This window comes from Lepidochelys kempii, chromosome 4 (genome assembly GCF_965140285.1).
Source record: "Lepidochelys kempii isolate rLepKem1 chromosome 4, rLepKem1.hap1, whole genome shotgun sequence".
NCBI classification, from domain to species: Eukaryota; Metazoa; Chordata; order Testudines; family Cheloniidae; genus Lepidochelys; species Lepidochelys kempii.
Window position 1 is genome coordinate 35539042 of NC_136383.1, and position 27527 is coordinate 35566568.

The 27527-nt window shown below is 40.9% G+C and overlaps 1 protein-coding gene across 1 annotated transcript in view; it reads right to left on the minus strand.

Annotated features, from left to right (window-relative positions):
- Nucleotides 1-27527, minus strand: part of LOC140910323 (bifunctional heparan sulfate N-deacetylase/N-sulfotransferase 4) — a 159399-nt gene that overhangs the window by 58366 nt on the left and 73506 nt on the right. Inside the window, exons 4-5 of the mRNA XM_073340978.2 lie at nt 20901-21086; nt 18969-19097 (exon numbers count right to left, since the gene is read on the minus strand). Coding sequence (XP_073197079.1) covers nt 18969-19097; nt 20901-21086 — 315 coding nt within the window. The remainder of the gene's footprint in view (nt 1-18968; nt 19098-20900; nt 21087-27527) is intronic.

Genomic DNA, 27527 nt, shown 5'->3' on the forward strand with positions numbered 1-27527 from the left:
GGAAGGGACCTCAGGAGGTCATCTAGACCAACCCCCCGCTCAAAGCAGGACCAATCCCCAACTAAATCATCCCAGCCACGGCTTTGTCAAGCATGATCTTAAAAACTTCAAAAGAAAGGAGATTCTACCACCTCCCTTGGTAACGCACTCCAGTGCTTCACCACTCTCCTAGTGAAAAAGTTTTTCCTAATATACAACTTAAACCTCCCCCACTGCAACTTGAGACCATTATTCGTGGTTCTGTCATCTGCTACCAGTGAGAACAGTCTAGATCCATCCTCTTTGGAACCCCCTTTCAGGTAGTTGAAAGCAGCTATCAAATCCCCCCTCATAATTCTCTTCCGGAGACTAAACAATCCCAGTTCCCTCAGCCTCTCCTCAGAAGTCATGTGTTCCATTCCCCTAATCATTTTTATTGTCCTCCGCTGGACACTTTCCAATTTTTTCACATTCTTCTTGTAGTGTGGGACCCAAAACTGGACACAGTACTCCAGATGAGGCCTCACCAATGTCGAATAGAGGGGAACGATCACGTCCCTTGATCTACTGGCAATGCCCCTACTTATACAGCCCAAAAAGACATTAGACTTCTTGGCAACAAGGGCGCACTGTTGACTCATATCCAGCTTCTTGTCCACTGTAACCCCTAGGTCCTTTTCTGCAGAACTGCTGCCTAGCCATTCAGTCCCCAGGCTGTAACAGTGCATGGGATTCTTCTGTCCTTTTTTGTTTCATTTCTCCTTGTTTTTCCATTTTTCTCCTTTAGCTATAGCCATTACTTGGGTCACACTTATAAAGAGCTGTGCTGACATATACACACAAGGTTTAAAATTATTTTTCATATTTGTAGGTTAACAAGCAACTGACTCCAGGAATGCATTGGAGTGAGAAGGTGAGGAATAGGTGATGCGGAAATATGGAGGGACAGGAGGCCAGGAGAGAGAATGCTTAAGCGGGCCAGTAGACTGAAAGGAACACACACAGAGTGGAGTTGCACAGTTTTGCAGTTAGCTGGTTTTGGATTGTGGGTCATGAAGTGGAGCCAAAAACTGGAAACCACCACTGGGTTGTAGCAATGAAATCCAATTAAGTGATAATAAAAACATCAAATCAATTTTCCTACTTTTTCTGAACATGACTGCAGTTATTTTTACATGGGCTGTTATTTTCTAGAGTAGTGCCATGCAAGGTCGATCTAAGATATGCAATTTCAGCTATGTGAATAGCAGAGCTGAAGTCGATGTACTTGGATCTACTTACCGCAATATCTTCACTGTGGTAAGTTGACAGCTGGCGCTCTCCCGTTGACTCCACTTGCGTTTCTCATTCTGGTGGAGTATCGGAGTCGATGGGAGAACACTCAGCGATTGATTTATTGCTTCTATACTAGACACAATAAATCGACTCCCGCTGGATCAATCACTGCCTGTCGATCTGGCCGGTAGTGTAGACAAGCCCTATATAAAGTAATCCTTGGCTGGCTTAAAGAAAGATTTCAGGATAAATAATTCTCTTTCTCTTATTTGTGAGGAGATAATATTTAGAGCCGTATTTATTAACTTATCTTGTAGGTTAAACATTTAAGAGTCTGACTTTTATAGTCTGTGAAGCAAGGGAGCAAGAGAGATGAGCATGAGAACAGATACTGTGAGACCTTGTAGACATTGAAGAAGTGCTCTATAGTACAGTCTGTGTGAGTGTGCTTTAAATATGTCTCAGCACTTCTCTGGTGACTGAACAAAGAGCACTGGTTCAGAAATATAGGACAATCACACATGGTTTTGAAGCTAGTTTGTGGACATAGAAAACATTTCTTAATTTATTTTCAGAATGAGATTCTCCAAATGAGTTGTTGAATTAGAAAATGACCCTCTGCTATTTAAAGTATTTCAATTTTGGGGGAGGGTTACATTAAGATTTATTGTACTGGAAATGTGAACATTCTTATACTAACAAAACCAGTTTCTGGAGAAAGTTTCCAGTTATGAAAAAAAGAGCCTTGCATGTTATTACAGTTCACATTTTTTAAAGCAAAAGAGGAGGTTTATTTCATTAATCCCCTTAGTTCCAACAACCTGGGTTTTTTTTGGATAATGAGGATAATAGATGACAGACCTGACCATGAGTGTTTTTTTGAAAATGTATTATTTTGTGATTATCACATCACAATTCTTAGACTAGCCATGTAAAGCTCTGTTTCAAATGTAAGCAGGTAGCTCAAAGGTTGAATTTAATGCTAATTAGCTTCTTTTTTACCTGTACAAAGAATGGCAAAGAGGGAGGCATACACAGTCAGTTAAAGTTGGTGTGTGTGTGTGTGCGCATGTGTAAAAGCAGACAGATGTTAAGGGGAATGAGAAGGAATTTTACAAATATATCATGGGAATGGGCAACATAGTACTAGTGAGAATCTTCTGATGATTAACTTAGTGACAAGTGTATACAAAACACCCACAGATCATCACACTTACCGTCACAGATCCAGCAACTACTGCAAACACATCCAAAATCTGTTATCTACAGCCAGGCACTCACACACCACAGAATATGCTCTAAGGAGAAAGTCCAGGGTACACACCTGAACACATTTTAAAGTGCCTTTACCAAATGAGGACACTCCATCGTGGGACAAGCCACCCAAATACCCCGAGAGAATCTACTTCAATACTGGGGGGAGCATGGGAGAACCCTCTGATTGCACACCCTCAGTTGTCACCTACTATCCCATACTGGAACCCTTACAGGGTATCATTAAACTATTAGAGCCCATACTTGATGAGGATCACATCCTGAAAGAATTTTTTCTGAACCCCCACTTCTAGCCTTCCAATGACCCTCCAATCCGATGAAGTGAGCTGTAGCTCCCGAAAGCTTATGCTCAAATAAATTTGTTAGTCTCTAAGGTGCCACAAGTACTCCTTTTCTTTTTGTGGATACAGACTAACACGGCTGCTACTCTGAATCCAATCTCTCCATCATCAGAAACAAGTTCCCTGCAGACCAGGATCCACCAACTCAAAGCAGCACCAGACTCAAAACCAGACATATTTCCACTTCTATCAACACCCCCCACCCCTTCACAACACACCTCTCAAGATCAATGGATTCTACATATGCCTATCACAACACATGGTGTGCCTCTTCCCATGCACTAAATGCCCCAATAACAACTATGTGGGTGACACCAGACAATCACTATGCTCTTGAATTAACTCACAACATGATAAAAGACAAAAACACCATATCTCCCAGGGGTGAGTACTTTTCACAAAGCAATTACTACATACCTGACCACTCAGTCCTCCTCCTCAGAGGAAACCTGCACAATATCTTCAAAAGATGAGCCTGGGAGTTTAATTTCATATCTTTGCTAGACACTAAAAATCAAGGATTTAATAAAGACACTGGATTTATGGCTTATTACAACAATCTATAACCCACTAACCTCCTCTTTTTTTGTTCTACGACTGCAGAGGTGTTAACTGGCCACTTCATCTTGAATGGTGTCTTACAGTATTTGTTAACTCATGCTGAACAAACAGCTCCAACTTGTATTTAGCTGTGACACTCTGAGTACCTTTTCCAGACCTGAAGAAGAGCTCTTTGTAAGCTCTAAAGCTTGTCTCTCTCACCAATAGAAGCTGGTCCAATAAAAAAAAAAATTACCTCATCCACTTTGCCTCTCTAATATTCTAATTATGTCATAAATGGACACCAAACCAGAACAGAATACTGATCTCAGTTTGAAAATTAAAATCTCTATTAGTAAAATACACACACCCCCCCCCCCTCGTGTTTACACTACAAATGTATGTCAGCCTAAGTTACATTGGCATACAGCCACCACAGTTAGAACATCGCTTATGCACATACATAGTTGGCTCCTTTTACTGGCAGTGCAATACTCACTAGGAGAGCTTGTATTGCTGCAGACTGCAGTGCACTGTGGGTAGGTATCCCACTGTGCACCTTGCCACCATCCAGCACAGTGTCTTTTAGGATGTTTTTGTAATGCCTGATGGAGTCAAAAATGAGTCATGTAGGGGGGAGCATGGGTCAATTTTCCATACTGCAGTATTCTCCATCCCATAATTTCATCTGCATCTCATAATTTTTGCACCTTCTTTTCAAAATCCCACAAATCCACATGTCCCTCCTCACGGTCTGCCAGCTCTAACAGAAGCATGGAGCCTATATAGCTCTGCAGTATTGTCATGAGCATTGCAAGCACAATGCATCTGATCCTGCAGTACCTGCAAAGCTGCAAGAGGAGCCGTGGGGACTATGATGATTCCTTGGAAGCCAAATTATTGTGGGACACAAAAAGAATCAATTCAAGGTTGTTGGTGGCGTTTCTGGAGCAGCTAGAGATGGTGGACAGCTGATTTTTGGGCCCAAGATACAAGCACTGACAGGTGGAATCACATTGTAATGCAGGTTTGGGATGACAAGAAGTGGGTACAGAGCTTTTTAGAAGCACAAGGCTACATTTCTGGATCTGTGTGCTGAACTCACCTCAGCCCTCCAGTACAGGGACATCAAAATGAGAGCTGCACTAACAGTTGAGAAGAGAGTGGTGATTCCACAGTAGAAACTTGCAATGCCAGATTGCTACTGGTCAATCAGGAATCAATTTGGAGTTGGGAAATCCACTGTGGGAGCAGTTGTCATGCAAGTGTGTAGAGCTGTTAATTGTCTCCTACTATGCAGGACTGTGATTCTTGGCAATGTGCAGGACATAGTGGATGGATTTGCAGCAAACTAAGGTGAAGTGTTTCAGAGTAGCAGCCATGTTAGTCTGTATTTGCAAAAAGAAAAGGAGTACTTGTGGCACCTTAGAGACTAACCAATTTATTTGAGCATAAGCTTTCATGAGCTTTCATCCGAAGAAGTGATCTGTAGCTCACGAAAGCTTATGCTCAAATAAATTGGTTAGTCTCTAAGGTGCCACAAGTACTCCTTTTTTTTTTTAAGGTGAGGTGATATCCCCTATTTGGCATCTGACCACCTGGCCACAGAGTGCATCAATGGAAAGTGCTATTTTTCTATTGTTATGCAAATGCTGGTAGATCACCAGAGACACTTTACTGACATCAGTGTCAGCTGGTCTGGGTAGGTGCACAATGCTTACATCTTTAAGAACACAGGAGTGTTCAGAAAGCTGCAAGTAGGGACTTTCCTGACCAGCACATTACCACTGGGGATGTTGAAATGCCAGTGGTAATCCTGGTGACCCTTTGCTCTCATGACTCATGAAGCCTTACACCAGCCACTTCAAGAGCACTGAGGAGCACTTCAACACAGGCTCAGCAAGTACAGAATGACAGTTGAATGTGCCCTTGATCATTTGAAGGATTTTTGGTGTTGTTCACTCACAAGATTAGACCTCAGTGATAATAATATCCCTATGTTCATAACTGGCTGCTGTGTCCTGCATAATGTCTGTGAAGCAAAGGGGGTAAAAGTTTCTGCTGGGATGAAGAGCAGAGTTGGAGTGGTTGTCTGCTGAATTTGAACAGCCAGATACAAGGGCTCTTAGAACAGCTCAATGTAGTGCTTTACAGTCTTGGGCCTGAGACTCAGGCTCCTTGGAAGTATCCATGGTGCTGGTGGGGTAGGGATGGGGTCTTCGCTGAGTATGGCATGCATCTCTTTGTAAAAGCGGTAGGTCAGTGGCTCGGCACCAGATTGATGGTTGGCCTCCTGGCCTTCTGATATGCTTGCCACAGCTCTTTTGCTTTCATGTAGCACTATTGCTGGTCCCTGTTGCAGCCCTTTTTCTGCATCCCCCAAGCAATCTGCATGTAGATGTCCACATTTCTGTGCTTGCACAGCCTCTTCCACCCACATGCCCAATATCTCCTGTCTAGTCCAGGCAGGAGTGCTCCTGGAGCGTGTAGCCAGCATGGTCAGCCGGGCAGAACTCAATAATAGAGAACTGCTAGGTGTGATCACCAAGTCAGGCAATCAGAAAAAAGAATTGCAAAAATTTGCAGGACTATAAAGGGGAGGACAGTAGAGCTCACAATGGTGACCAGAGTGATCAGTTTAGGACATTGTAGGACAGCTGCTGGCAGCCAGTAATGGTCGACATAAGAAACACAGTGTCTACACTCACACTGCATTGACCTAACTACATCAATTGTGACTCTGTGCCTCTCAGGCAGATGGTGTTATTAAGTTGGAGTGGCAGAGCACTTACATCAGCGGGAGGCAAATTTAAGGGAAGATATGCACAACTAGGTTTATGTAAGCTGCCTTATGTCGACCTAACTTTGTAGTGTAGACCAGGCCATATAAAGGTCTGAATTTGAAAACTAAAATGTTAACTAATAGTTTTATTTATATCTATACATGCATAAACACACACACACACACACACACACACACACACACACTACTAGTTTAGATTTTAGTTTTCAAAATAAGACATGCATCCTGTGATCATATTTTGATTTTATTTCTGTTATATGAAGAAATTAGACTGAATAGAGAAACAGCTTTTCATGCAGCAGAATGACAGGTGCTCACTTCACTGAACCACAGTTGAAAAGCATGATTTTGATTTACTAAAGAAAAAACAGTTATTGTTTCTACCAGTCACAAAACTAGCTATTCATAAATGTACCATTTTTTAAAGAAGTTTCCTTTATTTTTTAAAATATTTTGCTATTTGGCTGGCTGAAGTTTTATTTTAGTTCATTTCTGACAATAACTAGACTTAGTAATCAGAGTGATTTGATCCAATTTTTGTTTGGACCAATGACACACAAGCAACTATGATGTGTATCATCTTATTCTGACATCTGCATAAAAGAACAGAGGTAAAGCTGCTTCAGAAACAGTTGTACCCTCTCGGTAAACTACAGTCTGGGGGAAAGAATAGCCTTTATGAAACATCATAACAGAGCCTGTTCAAATCATTAACACATTTTCTTAAAGTTTGTTTGAAACTTCTGCATCCAGCATCAGCACAAACAGGATCTTTGCAATTTTCCTGAGTAAACTGAGTTGTATAGTACTTGAATTTCAAGTCTCTTATTTTAAAGGAGTACTTGTCTCTAAGGTGCCACTAACAAATTTGTTTGAGCATAAGCTTTCGTGAGCTACAGCTCACTTCATCGGATGCATGAAGTGAGCTGTAGCTTACGAAAGCTTATGCTCAAATAAATTTGTTAGTCTCCAAGGTACCACAAGTACTCCTTTTCTTTTTGTGAATACAGACTAACATGGCTGCTACTCTGAAACCCCTCTTATTTTAATGATTTAAAGGCAACAGCAGCTGCTTGTTCCCCTTTAGTGTTTCATTAAGGCATTTTCACTTTAGGTAGCATCAAAAACTCAACAGGTAGGTTAGGCCTCAGACCGTCCAGAGCCCCAGGCAGTACTATAAATGAAAGGGGTATAGGACGTAGTCAGAAGCCAAAGGGGTCCTTGGGGGAAAAGTTCAACAAGCACTGTTACAGTTAATGCATGTTAAGTCAAAGAAATGTATTTCATGCAGCATAAATGTTCAATTACATCTCCCCGGATCATCCCCTAAAAGAGATGAAGAAGGTCTGAAATAATGTTCAGATATCTATCTACTACTTTCCCCTGCTTCTTTGAATGAAGGTGATCAAAGAAGGCTCAGTTTTACTTTACTAGTCTTGTAGTTGGACATAAAACTATTATATAGATATAGATATATAGATATAGATACACACACACACACACACACACTGGGAAATGGGTGTAGGAATTAGTAGTTAATATGTAAATAGGAGATGGGATGGCTATAAAAATACCAGAGCAACAGAATTTTCACAATTTTCAACTTTAAGAGGATATTCTGAGTTCCTACCACCAAAACACATCCCTTTCGCAATCCTGATCCCACAGAGCTGTGATAGAAGGGGCTTGGGTAGGTTTTGGACAATGCAAGAGAGATGCCCAGGAGGCATTATTACCTCCTTCCATCCCTACTTGATCAGGCATTTTCTGACATAGTGCTGGAGGGCAATTGCACTGCACAACACGGCTCATGAAAATTAGGGATCGGTGAACCACTTATGAACTATTAACCATAAGTTTTGCCCATACCTCAAAACAACTCTTTTTTTTAGGTTTAAGAAACTTTAATTTTCTTCGCCAGCATTCATTTTTGTGCCTTTCTGCATCTCCTGGCTTAAGATAGGATAGGGAGAGGATGCTATGAAATAAGAAAAAAAATTGTTCTTCTCTTCCTGGGCTAAATGGAACTGTAAGTCTCACAAGCAGGAATGGCCTCATAACACTTTCCACTCCATTTTGGATACCCAAGATATTGAAATACTTTGGATAAGGTTCAGACTACAACCAGATCTTGGAATCTTTCTAAATTTACCCATCCGTATCTAGATATCTGAAAAATGAATAATTTTTGAATCATAAGAACAGATATTCAGCTGGGGTAAATCAATGTTGCTCCACTGATTTTAACAGAGCTACACCAATCTATGTTAGCCTTTTTAGTGGGGTGACAAAAAAGTTTTCTTTCGTAATTTTGAGCTTGCAGTGCATTTTTATATCTGACGTAGAACTGAATAAATCCAAGACTAGAGGGTTTAAGATTTGTCATAAATATAAAGGGAAGGGTAAACCCCTTTGAAATCCCTCCTGGCCAGGGGAAAGCTCCTCTCACCTGTAAAGGGTTAAGAAGCTAAAGGTAACCTCGCTGGCACCTGACCAAAATGACCAATGAGGAGACAAGATACTTTCAAAAGCTGGGAGGAGGGAGAGAAACAAAGGGTCTGTGTCTGTCTGTAGTCGTCTTGGCCAGGGACAGAACAGGAATGGAGTCTTAGAACTTTTAGTAAGTAATCTAGCTAGGTATGTGTTAGATTATGATTTCTTTAAATGACTGAGAAAAGAATTGTGCTGAATAGAATAACTATTTCTGTCTGTGTATCTTTTTTGTAACTTAAGGTTTTGCCTAGAGGGGTTCTCTATGTGTTTGAATCTAATTACCCTGTAAGATATCTACCATCCTGATTTTACAGGGGGGATTTCTTTATTTCTATTTACTTCTATTTTTTATTAAAAGTCTTCTTGTAAAAAACTGAATGCTTTTTCATTGTTCTCAGATCCAAGGGTTTGGGTCTGTGGTCACCTATGCAAATTGGTGAGGCTTTTTATCCAACATTTCCCAGGAAAGGGGGGGTGCAAGTGTTGGGAGGATTGTTCATTGTTCTTAAGATCCAAGGGTCTGGGTCTGTAGTCACCTAGGCAAATTGGTGAGGCTTTTTACCAAACCTTGTCCAGGAAGTGGGGTGCAAGGTTTTGGGAAGTATTTTGGGGGGAAGGACGCGTCCAAACAGCTCTTCCCCAGTAACCAGTATTAGTTTGGTGGTGGTAGCGGCCAGTCCAAGGATAACGGATGTAATATTTTGTACCTTGGGGAAGTTTTGACCTAAGCTGGTAAAGATAAGCTTAGGAGGTTTTTCATGCAGGTCCCCACATCTGTACCCTAGAGTTCAGAGTGGGGGAGGAACCTTGACAAGATTAATCATAAAAATTCTGACCCAAGCTTATCTACAGCAGAAAAAATTTAGCACTATAATCTTATTGCCTTCTTGTTTATTACATAGACTACTGGAAAATTATATTTGCATAAACATCTCTAAGACCATTTCATACTTCGTTACACACACCTCCTACACACAAAATGTTGTTGTTGTAAAGTATCTCCTTGTACTGCCTGGAAATAATTGAAGCTATTGCTGGAGCAGTAAAACCATAAAATTCCTGCAACTTTTTTTAACTTGTTAAATTCTTTTGTAGGTGAATGTATTGCTCATAAAAGCAATAGACTAACAATACTGGCTAAAACAGTCCAAGAGGGGACCTGTCCAGTCCCCCGTTCTCCCCCAAATGCAGAGCCCAGACAACTTCCTTACTTTCCCTTACTATTTAGCCATGGTCTTCTCAGATCCAACTATTCTGGTGTAGCAGAAATGCCCACTAGGTGGACAACAGTGGTACAATTAGAACTCATTTATACTGAAGCCTAAAAAGGCTTTGAACCCAGAGTGTAAAGACCCACTGTAGTGCATGGTACCCAGAACTTTTTCATGTATATATGATTTTTCACTTTGTGATATTTCATATTTTAGTTCTAATGGTGGTGACAGGGTCAGCATTGTAATGATTATTTTGCTGGGACAAAAGCTGAATATAACCTGCAGCTTAGTTAACTCCATCATGAGCAAAGAAACAAGACAACTTGACAATTCATGCACTGACAGTGGTATAAATTATTCCTGAGAGACAGACCTCCATGTGGATAACTTAGGTAACAAAATTAAGTTTGGCATGAGTAGGGACCCAAGAGCAACAGAACTAAAGACACAGTCAAATCTAAGTTCCATTTTCAGTCACCAGAGGGAAGAATGTTCTTCAGTTCCACAGCCATTGATCCAATAGGATTCTGCACTGCAATCCATGTTACACAACAGGTCTCTGATCAATTACCTCTAACCAAGTACCCAAGGTGATGCTGGAATAGTACTCAGAGGAGTTAAAAATGAATAAAAGGCTGTGATCCCATTCACTGAATGGGCACAAGACCTGCATTCGATTGCCAGCATGCATAGGAAAATTACTAGCCCGGATACTTTTCCAGGGGTAATCATTTTTTGTCAAGGTCCAAATTTCTTGGTCAAGGAATAGTCAAGGTCCAGACTCCAGAGAAAATAATACAAAAACAATAACAATAATAAGTAAATAAAAATATTTTTATGGCTCGTTGAAAAGCATCTATTGGTCTGGATTTGGCTGCTCTGCCTACTGACTACCCCTGGTTTAGAAGATAGGCTTTCAAAGCACAGAGTGGTGACTTGATTTACAACTGTCTTTTTTTTTTTTTTTAAAGAGAATATCAGAGATTCAGCAATGCACTGTAGGATACAAAGGGTAAACTGGTGAACTCTATGATCATCTGAAGCTATTATTAAACTTGATCACACTTGTAATAGGGTCCACAGTGGGCTGGATGGAGTAGTGGTTAATACCCAGCCAGCCATGGGGGCAGTGGGAGGGGAACTAGGGCCTGCCGACTCCACCATACTCTGACCCAGGGTCCCGGGAAGGTCAGCAGGGTTTGGCCTCCAAGGGGGGCCCTCTGAGTTACCCTCTCTGGTTTACTTCCTACCTCAGCTTTCCTCCCTCAGCTTCTGGTCCTAGATAAAGAAAAAGAAACCAAGCCATCAGCCACAACTGGGCTCAGCGTATAATCCTGTTCCTTCAGGGAGGCTTCTCCAATCTGTTTGTGAGGAGTCTTTAGGGTAGGTCTGTCCTCTTCCCCAGCTTCCCCCTTCAAAGCTGGGTTGCTGCCTTTTCAACCATGTCTCCAGTTGGAGCATGCTCTTTGGAGGGGTGGTGCTACCTGGGTACAGTACTGTTCTTTAAGCCCTTCCAGCCCAGTGTGAGATTTGTATACCCCGTCATACCCGCCCCCCATCAAATATGAATAAAAATGCTATCTTGGTGAAAATTGGTGCCCCCCTCAAGTAAGTTTTTTGATTACCCAACAAATGCTTTACTGTTTAATTTGCTAAACAACTTTTCAGTTAGTTTCATTAGTGCAGCAAGCTTTATGATCAACCAAATCTTGGGTAGTAAAGTTGCTAAATAGTAACAAGGTATCAGATTAATTAGAATTTAACTAACTAATTTAGGGGAATGATAAAGGTGAGTATTTACTCTTAGGAATAATACTACTGACATGAGAGGGATTTCACACGTAATTAACTGCTCCATAGTGTGAGTAATATTTCACATTATGGCCCTTATAGAGGAGTAAAGGAATCTGCATAAAGACCCCACATCTCACCCAAACTTGAGAAGAACCTGAACTGAAACAACTGCTCTTGTTGTTTTTTCCAACCTAAATGGAAACAGAAAGGACCAAAAGTCCACTGGTAAACCTGTAACAATTTTTCCCTTTCAACCCCTTGTTTCAGACATGCATGCAGGGGTGAAGGACTGGGAAATCTATTCACTTCTCAAAACCACCACCCAGGAAGGAAGTTTGAAAGGGAAAAAACAAATTTATATCAAGTGCATATGCTAAATATATTTACACATTAGTCCAAAAATATATTGAGTATCTATATTAGCAAAGTGTTCATCTGTTGTAATTTGAAGTGGGGTAAAGATCTGGTAGTGAGGTTCTGCAGGAGATCTTCAAGGATTTTTTTTTAAATTAAATTATCTTTCATTTGGTGCAGTGTGGTCCAAATCAATATATTATTTTTATGAGCTCCAAGGATGAGTCATGTCTGGCAGGGATGATTTAGTAGTATGCAGAGAAAGAGCAAACTCCATTAAAGCAGAGAAATCAGACCAACCTTCCCATCAGTTTGGTGGCAGAATTTTAACCAGGGGTAACCAGAAGTCCCAGACAGCTCCTTCCAGAACTTCACTAGTGTGGAAGATTGCATTGACTACATCCATGGTATACAGTACCTATTCTGCAGATAAAAAGCCTGATGCAAAGCCCATTAAAGTCAATATAAAGATTTGAAGTCAATGGACTTTGGATCAAACCCAGTTAAAGGAACTCTGTTTCAAGAACTGCCAATCTATCACCTTTCACAAGTACTATACTCACCCAAAGGTTCAAAACAATAAAGAGGACTTTGAGAGTGGTTGTGAATGTTCATTTAGAAACAGAAAATAACATAATCCTAATGGTAAGAGAAGGAGCAGTGGTAGTAGCAACAACTGGAAGGCTTGCGCTGGGAGATGGATAAGGCCCTTAGTGACTCTTACTCCAACTCAATTTTATAGATAAAAATTAAGAATAAAGAAAAACTTGCACTGTTCCTGCTAAAAGAGTGAACAATACCATATACAGTGAGACAACTGATTAGCTGTGTCAACAGAACTCAATCAAGGCTGTTCCCTAACCCTGTCCTGAGTATGAGGTTCTATGCAAAAGAAACATGCAATGTAAATCATCAGTTGTCTTGGTAGCCTGGCAGTGCTCTCAGTACACACACACCCCCACCCCCACCCCCACCCAAGTGGAAATAGAATTTTACACAATCTGCATACCCAATAGGGGTCTATTCGTCCCACAGTTGGGATCTCTTCTCCCCTGGATGCGTGGCATAATTCACACTAATGCTAATTGGAGTGAATCACACACATCTAGGAAAGAAAAGACCCTAAAGAGCATAAATTAATGTAAGCAAGTCACATTGGTATGAACAGGAGCTACAGTACATCTGCAAACATCAGTAGAGGACACCTCTGTACCTTTGTTTTCATACAGCAAGGATTAAACAGTGCTGTTTATGAAAACAATGAGCACAACCATTTTGTTGCTACAGTTCTGACGAACACAAGGCTTTCTACAAAACCTGAGATGCTATGATATATGCTATCAATTATATGCGATTGGGATGATTATGATTCAAATTTTATTCCACAAAGATATGATACATACATGGATTATATTAGGTATCCAATTTTGCATCATTTCTATAAACATGCTGTATTTATATAATTATATGCTAAAATGTTTTTCAGTGTCTTTTTCATAGTTCCTCTAACAAGCAAACACCAATTTATACTGTACTGCACCTGTTTTTAGGTTGTAGGAACAGCAGAGAATGATACACAAGCAAAAGGAAAGCTCATTAACTAATCTAGGGGTATGAAAGTTTCCCAGATTGAACACTGCACACTTCTATTATACACTAGTGTCAGTTTCAAGTACATATCACATTCAAGCGCCTATTTTTATTCAACTGAATTTACAATTGATAAATGGAACAGTATAGTAGACACTGATGCCTGGCATTTTCAGGGAGTTCAGAAGACACAATGGATTTGACAGTGTTAGTTCATAACTGCCAATTCAAAACCTATTTAGAACCACTAAATCTATAAACTTCTTCTTACTCTGGATAAGAAAAGAGCTCTCCATTAGTTCACTTATTAATGTGCTGTTTGTAAAGCAGGACATCAAAACTCTATTTATTAAAAAAGGTTCTAACTCAATATGAAGGTTTTGTTCTGTGCTCTCTCCAAGACATCCTGTGATAAGACTGGCTGTTGCTTTTACTGTTGTCAGTTGCTGCATGTTTTATAGGGCACTACAGTGGCCTGACTTGAATGATGGTGGGGGTTGTGGTATATCTTTCTTCAGCTCCCACATGATTAAATGATGTTTCTTCCAGTCTGAATAAGGACGATATGGAACATATACATACTTAACGCAGATTTAAGGAAGTGCATGCCAGTATTTCACTGGCAAGGCAAAGTTCAGTAAAATATCAGCTTTTGATGAAGTCATGATAGAAAATAATCAGAGGGAAAAAAATCAAACATTAACTGTACAGATATAAACCCATTCTTTTCAAATGTCACCCAATATTATATATTTTACTTTCAAGTTATTGGAACTTACTGTGGTCAAACAAGCTCATATACTAAAGGAAATCAGAAAAAAGCCCCCAAACAAACAAAAAGCCCCACCCCTTTTTTCTTTTGAAAGCCTGTAGCTTTTAACTCTATCCTGATTTCAAATAGTCTGATCAACAAAGATATATAGTCTAGTTAGAATATATTGGGAGTAGACTGCATGGAAAAATAATGTATCTGCTGTATCACCTTTTTCACCTTTAATTAACAATGAGAAAAATGAATACAGGACATTCCTCAAACAGCAGAAATACAATAAATTACACTATATTCATATCTGACAATTTAATGCATAATATAGCATAATGCCTCATAGAGACTAAGTTATGTAAAAGGTTTTTACCCTGCTACAGGCTGCTATACTGTGGCCCTCACTATGGCATCAGAGTGCCTTTAAAGAAAGGTATTTAGACAAAATTACAAGAAATCACACACACAAACAGTGGTTTGGAACAGACCAGGCATGTGGAAAGGAGAGACGCACCAATAGGCTGAACAAGTTAAACTGATTACCCATTATGTAAAAGTGAAATGAGAGGAAAAGAGGCTGAGAGTGAAGCGGGGAAAATGGACAGACAGGAGAGCAGGTCTGAGAAGTAGGGTGAAATTAGTTAACAGGGAAATCTGAAAATATTAAGGACATTTTAAAATTAGTTTTGGAGATATGTTGGAATAGAATTAAGATGACCCAGGAATTGGGTAATAATAAAGCTTTCACTTCCTGGAATGAGACTAGTTTGGCTGTAGAGTGCTGAACTGTCTGAAGTTTAGCAAACAGCAGTTTAGGAAAATCATAGATTTCCTAAGGAAGGAATTGAGTGATGCATGGGTAAAGATTACAGTGAATGCATGGTCTCATGAAGGACAAGTTCTAGCAATGTTCCAGAAGCAGTGATAAGCCAAAGTTACAGATGAGGGAGATGTGGGAAGACAAGATTTTCTGAGTTAGAGAGTCATGGTGGATTCAGAGAGATAGGACTAAGAGTAGGACTTTTTATTCTGATATGTAGGTCACACACACATTGTACATAAAAAGTCTTAATAAAGGTGCCTCACTTCTCTAAATCTGCTCTCTTTGACTCAGACTCCAACTTTGCTCCCAAGGGCCATAGGGTAAAATTTTCACATATGGGCATCTAATTTTAGAGTCTTAAATCTATTTTAGACATCTAAATAAAAGTGGTCTGATATTAAAGGCAAGAAATGAAGTTTCTTTAACTGTAACATACCAATTTGAAAAGGAGTACTTGTGGCACCTTAGAGACTAACAAATTTATTTGAGCATAGGCTTTTGTGAGCTACAGCTCACTTCATCGGATGCATTCAGTGGAAAATACAGTGGGGAGATTTATATACACAGAGAACGTGAAACAATAGGTGTTACCATACACACTGTAATGAGAGACTGCTGAATTGGAATTAATTTGCAAACTGGATACAATTAACTTAGGCTTGAATAAAGACTGGGATTGGATGGGTCATTACACAAAGTAAAACTATTTCTCCATGTTTATCCCCCCCCTACTGTTCCTCAGACGTTCTTGTCAACTGCTGGAAATGGCCCACCTTGATTATCACTACAAAAGGTTTCCCCCCCCCCCCACTCTCCTGCTGATAGTAGCTCACCTTACCTGATCACTCTCATTACAGTGTGTATGGTAACACCCATTGTTTCATGTTCTCTGTGTATATAAATCTCTCCACTGTATTTTCCACTGAATGTATCTGATGAAGTGAGCTGTAGCTCACAAAAGCTTATACTCAAACAAATTTGTTAGTCTCTAAGGTGCCACAAGTACTCCTTTTCTTTTTGCGGATACAGACTAACACGGCACCCTGAAACATACCAATTTGAGCTATTGATGTGCCACACCTATGAAAATTAGGTATCACACAAGAGGTATCACTTCCTGTGTGGAAGAAGGAATAGTAGATGGGGAAAGAGAAGATAATGATGAAAAGAATGACTAGTATGTAATTTTCACCTGTCCTACATCTTAGTTCTCACATCTTAAAAACAGAACCAATGAGAACAGGGAGTGAGATGGGGCCTGATCCATTGCCCATTGAAGTCAATGGAAAAAATCCCATGAAATTCCACAGGTTTTGGATGTGGCCCAGAGTGAACAGTGAGTTAGAGGAGCTTACTTTAGTGTGCTTCTTGAAGAACCTTCTGGACAAAAGAAGTATCATTATAAAAAGTCAGTTCAAACTGATAATGATGTACAAGATGTACAAGTGGGGATGATCACTTACTTTATGGCTATCCAAACAGATGATTTAGCTCTCAGAACCCATGAAGTTTCTCTGCATCTGACAGAGTGACAATTTGCAACCTTAGGCTGTGGATATATGGCCTGATTATAAAAAACAACAGTCCTTAGCCCAAAAGTATTGGTAGTCTTCAAGGCTGCTCTACCATTTTTGCAACCCATGAAACAAAGTTGCTGCATTCTCTGAAAACTCTGGGCATAGGCAAGGGAAAGCATTAGTGCTCCTTTAATATTCAAGTGATGGAGTTTCCACTGCTGAGAGGACACTGATTCTGGCTACAACCATGGGAGAACAATGGGCTGATATATATGGAACTCAGTATTCACCCTTTGGAATGAATTGTGATGGGACCCAAAGCATGTCCTTGCTCAGGAAAGAAATTAAGGGGAGGTGATTTAATAACTAGGTTCAAAGTTTCTCTTATCCAACCCCAGTGAAGCTGATGGGGTTCAAAAGGGTGTAATTCAGAGCAGAAGTTGACTCTAAAGCAGCGGTTCTCTAACTGTGGGTCAGGACCCCAGAGTGGGTCACGACTCCATTTTAATGGAGTCACCAGGGCTGGCGTTAGATTTGCTGTGACCCAGGATTGAAGCCCAAGCCACACCGCCCAGGGCCAAAGCCAAAGCCTGAGGGCTACAGGCCCCCCACCTGAGGCTGAAGCCCTTGGGCTTTGACTTTGGCCCACCTGCATGGGGCGATGGGGCCCAGGCTTTGGGAAGGGCTCCAGTGAGCTCAGGCTTCAGTCCCCCCTCCTGGGGTCATGTAGTAACTTTTGTTGTCAAAAGGGGGTTGCAGTGCAATGAAGTTTGAGAAACCCTGCTCTAAAGAACTAAACAGAAAAAAAACCTCAACTCATGGCAGAGGTTCCTGCCTCCAAAACCTAAAGGAATTTAAAGGATATTCCTCCCAATGCCTGAATTCACACAATTTTGCATCCTTGATTCTTGGTAAGTGGAGCCATATGTATATGATAGTATTGTGTATTAATGAGGGTTTATTAGCAAAGCTTGGGCTGGCTTTATTAGTCAAGAGAAGTGAAGTCAGAAGATAGTTATGCAAGTCATCCCAAATGAGTGACAGTGACACTTTCTACCATATCAAAGTGTATTTTTTACAAACTACATATAAAAAAGTATCAGAAAAATGAAATGTTACTACCTGAGGACGTGTCTACACTACCACGCGGAGTCGAGCTAAGATACGCAATTTCAGCTATGTGAATAGTGTAGCTACAGTCAACGTACTTAGATCTACTTACTGCGGTGACTTCACTGCGGTAAGTCAACAGCTGACGCTCTCCCGTCGACTCCGCCTGCGCATCTCACCCTGGTGGAGTACCGGAGTTGACGGGAGAGGGCTTAGCGGTCGATTTATCGCGTTTATAATAGACTAGTCGTGATAAATCGACTGCTGTTCGATCAATCACTGCCCACCAATCCGGTGAGTAGTGTAGACAAGCCCTGAACAAAATGAAAACTGAAATCTTCTATAATTATAATGTTATTTCCCCCCCCAACATTATCGTGCAGCCCCATTGTGATGGATTAATGACCATACCCACATTCTGTGTCCTCCTCCCACAATGCTCACGCTTCCATTTTTTTCTCTTCATTTCCTCTCTTCTTTCCCCTTCTACATGTGTTCATGCTTAACTCCCCACAAAGAGCAAGTTATATGCTGCGTGGAGTGGGGGTTTCTGTGGGTAGCATCACAGGATTAGGTTATCTGTTCTTTAGCAGCTTGATCTGAATATCCTATGCATGTGAACCTGTTCCTATAGTTTGCCCTATTAGGGGGATGCAGTGGGAGCAGAGATGAAAGATGTGCAGCTTTCAAGGATCCAAAGGAGTGAGAGTGTGTGTTTGTGTGTGGGGGAAAGCACGGGGGAGAGGAAGAACAGGAAGGAGAACCAGGATCATGCAGTTTTCTCCATCACCATTGTTTTCCTTTGCCCCTGTTAGTCTATTCAGTGTCCCCTTATTCCCAAAGGCCTAGCACTGGGGTTGGAAAACAGATACTGTTTGGAAATATATGTATACATTTGTCTCTGATTTGTATCACCTGGGATCCAAATTACTCCTTACAATACAGTTTTTGCTTATTTCCTTTTAAGTGCTCACCACTTCTGGGCAAAAGTAGTTGATTTATCGGAACTGAATTAACTATATAGGTTATTCTGTCCCATTCATCTCCAATACTGATAGCAAAGGTACACAGCAAAGGGTAGCAAACAAGGTACATACGGGATTCAGGAGGATTGTGAGGAAGAGTTCACCTCCTCGGATGCTTTTGTCCAATTCTTGAGGGCCCCCAGGATACTCCTTGTAGAAAATTGTGTGGGTGAAAAGGCCACAGGTCTGTCGAGGAAGTACCTGAGAACAAAGTAAAAAAAAAAAAAAGATAGTGTCATGACCCTATTTCTGCAAGCTCCACCCCAAAAATTTCTTCCGAGTCTGCATTCTGAAATGCTCACAGATGGATTCTTTTGTTCCAGCAGCTGTCTTATTGTAAATAAGCACGATTATGCAGATGTTGAGATCTCTAGCTGCCAGTTGAAAGGCTGCAGTACATGTGTGTTCCACAGCCTTTGTCCAGGCCATTGCATATGTTTCACATAGTAAGAATTCAGGGTTTGTTCTTAGGGATTTTTAAAAGGAAGAAAAGAGCTTCTATTCTTTTAGCAAGGATAGTTTGTTAAAAGACAAATAGCGCTTCTCAGCCATCTTCACTATCTTAGGCTATTAATCTTCTTGCTGGTAAGATATAGCGCACAATTGGTATTCTAGGTTACAGACCCAAAAAGAACTAGTTTATTCTTTCCTTTGCCCTGAAAATCAAATTAGACCCCACTAGTGAAATATGTACTGGGGCTGATAGGACTGTTGAATGAGTATATCCCGAGGTCAGCTCTACATACAATCATAAATCAGGAGATTGTTAGGATTCTGAAAACCAGCAGATGGAAAAAAAACCCCACCAAAAACCTAAAATTTCCACTACTTAGAGCTATTTCATTAACTCTTTAATCACAAGCACATCAGACCTCTGAAGAAAAGCACTAAGAACTGTGATACTGTTCAGTACTTACACAGACATTACTCAATTTTGACTTAGGTTTTTTGCCAGTTTACCATTTGTGCTCTCTTTTGTATTCTGTCCAAATGAACAAAAAACAAAATAATTTACGGTTTCTATTCAGCAAAGCACTTAAGCATATATTTAATATATTTATTAATATATACGTTTGACAAATATTAGATACATGCTCTTAAATGCATGTCCATGGCTTTTGTTAAAGTCAACAGGAACTTTACCTATGTATACCATGCCAGAACTTGACCCGTCAAGATTTCCATTCTGTGTCCTGTGCAAATTCCAACTTGTGTAATTTACCTTCTATCTACCTAAATTCTCTTTACCGTTTCAATTGAACATGATTCTTCTACATTTTTGCTCTAAACTGTGGTGTAGTGTTGCATCTGGCTGTTCATCAGCTGCTTTGTTCCATTCTAGGAGCAGCTGCATATTAAAGTGATAGGCCAAGTGATTCCTACATGTTATCTTGGCTTTTAATGCATCTGCTACTGAAAGGAAGATGTAGAAAGCTTTCTCTCTCCTCACCGCAATGCGTAGCCTGTGAAACTTTCACAGGCATAGTTTCAGACCCTGTGCTCTGGGAATTGCATAGGTATATCTAAACACAAAATCTGGCCCAACCAAAGTATCCTGTGGACTGGAGAATCATATTGTACCTTTGTTTCTCTTCCCTTTTGGCGGGTCCCAGATCCTTTATGCATTGTAGTGAGTCAGACCCTTGGATATGGGACTAGGGCATTTTAATGAATTGCAAAGGTATGCAATTATAGTCCAGGATTGGTTATTTACTGGTACATTTTATTTCTGATAATCACATTGGAAAGTGACCAACTCCCCCACCCAAAAAAAACCAACAACCCCCCCCCAACAAAAAAACCAACACCCACCCCAAAACACCCTCTTTGCTCTTCTTTCTTTTGGAAACTGGCTGCACACTGGTAAAACTGTTTTAGTATCCTTACAAATCCACTATCTTCAAGGATTTCAGTGCCCATTGTAAAGCTTGGTGCATTTGTGAAATAGATTTTTTAGTCATTCTTAAAGAAGTATTGCAATGAAGTAATGGAAATGCCATGTACCATGATGCCATTGTGGATGAAGCCCCGTCTGTACCGTGCAGGTTTTAAATGTGGATACTCTTCTGTGCTTGTGACTTTGATACCCCAGACCTTCTTCCAGGCCTCATAAAGCTGAACATGTACAGGGTAGACCCCGGAGTGGTGCGGAGCCACTGCATAACCCATGTCAGTCGGAATACCATGCTCCTGAAACAAAGCAAAAGAAACAACACATTTAGTATACAAGGATAATATGTAATGCCATCAAGTTTATTCTTATTCTACCAACCAGTAGCTTTAAAGAAACTGTTGCTTTTGGACAATCATGTATGTGTGTGTGTTTTGTATATATAACACTCACACTAAAAATAAGAGACACAAGGTGCAAAATAATTGGTTTATAGTATCGAGGGGAAAATAATCCTGTTGGATAATATTGAGCTACCATTGTTTAGAACAGATTTGACTGCCTGTGTATTATGCGTTATGTGTATTTATAAAATATGCCCTATCTGGTTGGATGTTTTTTTAAAGTAATTTTCAAAGGGCTGGGAAATCATGCTGTTTCATTTAGTTAAATTTCAAATTGTCTTTGATCAACAAACAAAGAGAAACGTGTTGACATGACAATGACCATTTGTTTATATTTTATATTACAAAAAGCAGAGCAATATTTCCATGGCTTTAGGTAGAGTAAATGCTATGTGTTGTATATCAGCATGCACACTGCCCTGTTATCCTTTAGGCTGCTTTGCTTTTGTTGTTAAACTTCTATTCTATTAGAATTGAGGATGACAATATTTTCTTAAAAGGGATAAAATAGTTTCCAGGGGGTGGGTTTATTTTCCCTGATCAATCTGTTGAATTTTACCCCAGGTAGTGCATGGTACTCACTAAATCTTTGGGGGACCCAAAATAAGAATATATTTAAGAAAATGTACTTTTTTACACTGTGTGTGCACCAATATGGAAAAATCAGCTAGAGGGTTTCCATGACCACCATTTAATATGCTATAAAATTTAACTTTTGTAAGTGCTCTCAAATCTGAACAGTTAATTGGATTGCTTTGAAATTGGTGCACATTAGTGATTCAAATTTGCGGTCATTTTGCTGATGGGTTCCCAAATTACAGGCCCCCTCAAAAAACTCCCAAAACCTGGTTTCCTTCTGCTGTCTTGTGCTATTAAACTGAAAGGTACTAATGACTGGCTGAACCACAGACCTCTTGACTGCTGTGAATTCTTCCTTCAATTAACATATCTAAGGATGAGTTGATCACAAACTCTCTGCCCACCCAAGAAAAAAGGAGTTTTGGACTAAGTAACTGGAGGCTGCTACAATTTTGGACTAAGTAACTGCAGTCATGAGTGGCAAATTTTTTTGTGGGGGGGAGAGGAGGAAATGTAATCAAATCCTCTGGGGGGAAAAGTAGACATGTGAGACAAAGGTACGTATTAGGAGTGGGAGAACAGGGAAAGAGGGGTTTGGAGATTAATGGGGATGGATGGCAAGAGAAGTTGGGGAGTCAAGTGTGGGAGGCATAGCACCCCACATCTCTGCCAGTACACCCAACCCACACTCCAACCTTCCTGTACCCCCAGCTCTGCCAGCGCACCCTCTACTGTAACATAGTTGTTTTTCACTCTGGGCTCTGGATATGTGTCTGGTTATAGAAGGAGGGAAATAAAGGCAATATAAATGTTTGTATACCAGGGAGTGAAAACTTCAGGGAGACATGTTCCCTAGTTGTTGTGGGGAGGTCTAGGTACCATTGTGGGGAGGTGGCAAGTTGGAGGGGGGGGATGCTTTGAATGGTAAGTGGCATGGCTTGGAGATGCTCCAAAGCAAGGCTGGTGGGGCACAGCTGGTGTGTGTCTGGTGGGAGGTTGGCTCAGAATACTAATTGTGGGACATATGTACAACTGCCTAAATGACTACTGACCCCTAATGACAACAACAAAACTTTTTCCTGTTTTAAGATAAAACCAAAAAAACCTAGGAAATTCAATGGGAAAAACCAAATTTAAGCTAGGGTTAAGATTGTTCGATAGTATGTTGTTCTCTTGCAGAACAGTGAGTTGAACAACATTCAAACTAAAAGGACAAAAAAGAAAACAAATACAAAAGGTTGCCTATGCTACATTCCTTCTGTTTTCCTGGCTGTGATTATGTGATAAGGGGATCTGTGCTTGCACCCTCTGATATATATGAGCAATGGGAAAAGTTCCACATGTACCTTCTGGTTCTAGTATGCATAATTTCAATACAGAATTGTGTACATTATATAATTAGCAGGGCAGGAGTTTTATTACAGAGGGCATTGTCAGTAACAAGCTGGGATATGAGAGGAGTCTAAGAATTTATTTTCCTCATGCACTGTGGTCAGCGTCAGGTGTACTGAATGGTGGAGGCAATTAGTGCTGCTTGGTAGAGGTGTGTTTGTGAGATCTCGGAGTCGGCCCACAACATTTTGGCACCTGAGGCGGGGAGCTCAAATGACGCCCCATGCCCCCTCACTTGGGCCAAACTTTGAAAAGTCTCAATTCTGCCTTCTTCCGGTTCTACTCCTCTCATAGTATGGCTCTGCTACCTACCCCAATAAAGGAGAACTAACAACTTAAAATGCTTTGTTCAAAAATTTTAAGTAACACTTAACTTTCAAATGCCTGAACCGCACATGTAACTTTTCTTATCTGCGTAGTAAACACTGGCATTTTTATCTGTTTGAATAATCAAAGTGGTGCTTTCCGTGCCTTCTTGGTTGCAAAGATTTGAACTGCTCCCTGCTGAACATCCACATTCTGGGCCAGCTCATGCTCTACTGAGATTGTTGCAAGGCTGACCAGCCTCTCCTGTGTCATTGTGGAGCGTAGATGTGTTTTTATTAAGTTCAGCTTGGAGAAGCTGCGTTCACCACTGGCAACTGTTACAGGAAGTGTTAGAAGCATGCACAGAGCAACAAAAGCATTTGGAAAGAGGGTGGTCACCTTATTTGTGCACATATATTCCAGAACAGCTTTTGGAGTTGATCCTGCTGAAATGTATCTTGAAAGGGCTTTCAGTTCTTCACCTAAATCACTCACATCAATATTGCGCTTGTCATCATGTGTCAACACTGTCTCTAGTGCCCTGCTTTGCTGGTGTAGGTCTTCTTCAGGTATAGTGAGGAGTTTTGGAATATCATACAACATCCCAAATATACTGCTGTGTTCCTTGAGCTACATGAAACATTCTTCAACTGACTGTATTGCACAGTCTAGCACCTGGTTAAAGAATTCAACTTTGAATTGTTGTTTGGGGTCTCTTATGGGATTATCCTGTGCCTCGTAAGCAAAATGTCTTCTTCAGTGACTCTTGTTTATTCTTGAATGGGTGGAAAAATAGCTTCAGTGTGAAGTTCCTCTACCAACTTCTGTGCACTCCTCAGAAAGTTTTGAAATCCCTCATCTGACTGGCAAGACTGTAGGTATGACTTTGCTTTGTCCAGTTGTTCCATTGCTCCAGATATATCAAGGTCAACACCTTGGAGTCTCTTGCTTACAATATTTATTTCAAACAGTATGTCATGTCACAACATTAAGCCACACAGCAATTTGAAGTTATGTATGTTTCTGGTGATTCCATTTCCCTCTGCCACTGTTCTCCCACGAACAGTTCCTGTCATAGCATTCAGAGTGGTAGCCGTGTTAGTCTGTATCAGCAAAAAGAACGAGGAGTACTTGTGGCACCTTAGAGACTAACAAATTTATTTGGGCATAAGCTTTCGTGGTCTAAAGCTCACTTCATCAGATGCATGCAGTGGAAAATACAGTAGGAAGGTATATATATATATACAAAGAAAAAATGGGTGTTGCCATACCAACGCTAATGAGACTGATCAATTAAGGTGGGCTATTATCAGCAGGAGAAAAAAACTTCTGCAGTGATAATCAGGATGGCCCATTTCAAACAGTTGCCAAAAGGTGTGAGTAACTGTAGGGAAAAATAGCATGGGGAAATAGTTTTTAGTTTGTGTAATGACCCATCCACTCCCAGTCTTTATTCAAGCCTAATTTAATTGTGTCCAGTTTGCAAATTAATGCCAGTTCTGCAGTTTCTCGTTGGAGCCTGTTTTTGAAGCTTTTCTGTTGCAAAATTGCCACCTTTAAGTCTGTTACTTAAGTGACCAGAGAGGTTGAAGTGTTCTCCGACTGGTTTTTGAATGTTATAATTCTTGACGTCTGATTTGTGTCCATTTATTCTTTTGCGTAGAGACTGTCCAGTTTGACCAATGTACATGGCAGAGGGGCATTACTGGAACATAATGGCATAGATTACATTGGTAGATGTTCAGGTAAACGAGCTTCTGGTGCTGTGGCTGATGTGATTTGGCCCTATGATAGTGTCCCTTGAATAGATATGTGGACACAGTTGGAAAAGGGCTTTGTTGCAAGGATAGGTTCCTGGGTTAGTGGTTCTGTTGTGTGGTGTGTGGTTGCTGGTGAGTATTTGCTTCAGATTGGGGGGCTGTCTGTAAGTGAGGGCCTGTCTCCCAAGATCTGTGAGAGTGAGGGATCGTCCTTCAGGATAGGTTGTAGGTCCCTGATGATGCGCTGGAGAGGTTTTAATTGGGGGCTGAAGGTGACAGCTAGTGGCGTTCTGTTACTTTCTTTGTTGGGCCTGTCTCCTGGAGTAGGTGACTTCTGGGTATTCTTCTGGCTCTGTCAATCTGTTTCTTCACTTCAGCAGGTGGGTATTGTAGTTTTAAGAATGCTTGATAGAGATCTTGTAGCTGTTTGTCTCTGTCTGAGGGATTGGAGCAAATGTGGTTGTATCTTAGAGCTTGGCTGTAGACAATGGATTGTGTGAATTTGTCTGGATGAAAGCTGGAGGCATGTAGGTGAGTATAGCAGTCAGTAGGTTTCCGTTATAGGGTGGTGTTTATGTGACCATCGCTTATTAGCACTGTAGTGTCCAGGAAGTGGATCTCTTGTATGGACTGGTCCAGGCTGAGGTTGATGGTGGGATGGAAATTGTTGAAATCATGGTGGAATTCCTCAAGGCCTTCTTTTCCATGGGTCCAGATGATGAAGATGTCACCAATGTAGCACATGTAGAGTAGGGGAGTTAGGGGACAAGAGCTGAGGAAGCGTTGTTCTAAGTCAGCCATAAAAATGTTGGCACAGTGTGGGGCCATGCGGGTACCCATAGCAGTGCTGCTGACTTGACGGTATACGTTGTCCCCAAATGTGATATAGTTGTGGGTGAGGACAAAGTCACAAGGTTCAGCCACCAGGTTTGCCATGACATTATTGGGGATACTGTTCCTGATGGCTTGTAGTACATCTTTGTGTGGAATGTTGGTGTAGAGGGCTTCTACATCCATAGTGTCCAGGATGGTGTTTTCTGGAAGATCACCAATGGATTGTAGTTTCCTTAGGAAGTCAGTGGTGTCTCGAAGATAACTAGGAGTACTGGTAGCATAGGGCCTGAGGAGAGAGTCTACATAGCCAGACAATCCTGCTGTCAGAGTGCCAATGCCTGAGACGATGGAGCGTCCAGGATTTCCAGGTTTATGGTTCTTGGGTAGCAGATAGAATACCCCTGGTCAGGGTTCTAGGGGTGCCTCTCTGCAGATTTGTTCTTGTGCTTTTTCAGGGAGTTTCTTGACCAAATGGTGTAGTTTCTTTTTGTAACCCTCAGTGGGATCAGAGGGTAATGGCCTGTAGAATGTGGTGTTAGAGAGCTGCCTAGCAGCTTCTTGTTCATATTCCTACCTATTCGTGGTGACAACAGCATCTCCTTTGTCAGCCTTTTTGATCATGATGTCAGAGTTGTTTCTGAGGCTGTGGATGGCATTGTGTTCTGCATGGCTGAGGTTATGGGGCAAATGATGCAGGTTTTCCACAATTTCAGCCCATACACATTGGCGGAAGCACTCTACGTCGAAGTCCAGTCTGTTGCTTTGACTTTCAAGAGGGGTTCACGCAAAATCCTTCTTTTTGTAGTGTTGGTAGGAAGGTTTCTGTGGGTTAGTGTGTTGTTCAGAGTTGTGTTGGAAATATTGTATTCCTTGAGTTGGAGACATCAAAAGTAGGATTCTAGGTCACCGCAGAACTGTATCATGTTTGTGGGGGTGAAGGGGCAGAAGGAGGGGCCCGAGATAGGACAGACTCTTCTGTCAGGCTGAGTATAGCTGGATAGATTGACAATATTGTGGGTGAGTTAATGGAACCACTGTTGTGGCCCCTTGTGGCATGTAGTAGTTTGATAGTTTAGTATCCTTTTCCCCTTGTAGAGAGGCAAAGTGTGTGTTGTAAATGGCTTGTCTAGTTTTTGTAAAGTCCAGCCATGAGGAAGTTTGTGTGGAAGGTTGGTTTTTTTCTGAGAGTATCCAGTTTTGAGAGCTCATTCTTAACCTACAGAAACCTTCCTACCAAAAGAAATGACATCATTTGTTCAAGGAACACCCTGAAAAAGCACAGGAACAAAGTACTCCTCATTCTTTTTGTCATAGCATTATCCTCCATAATGGCAACTATGGCATCATTTATCTTCCTAATTTGATGGTTGATAGGCTTTATCACCTCCACTCGACTTTCCCATCATGTGGCTGTCATAAATATAAAGGGAAGGGTAAACACCTTTAAATCCCTCCTGGCCAGAGG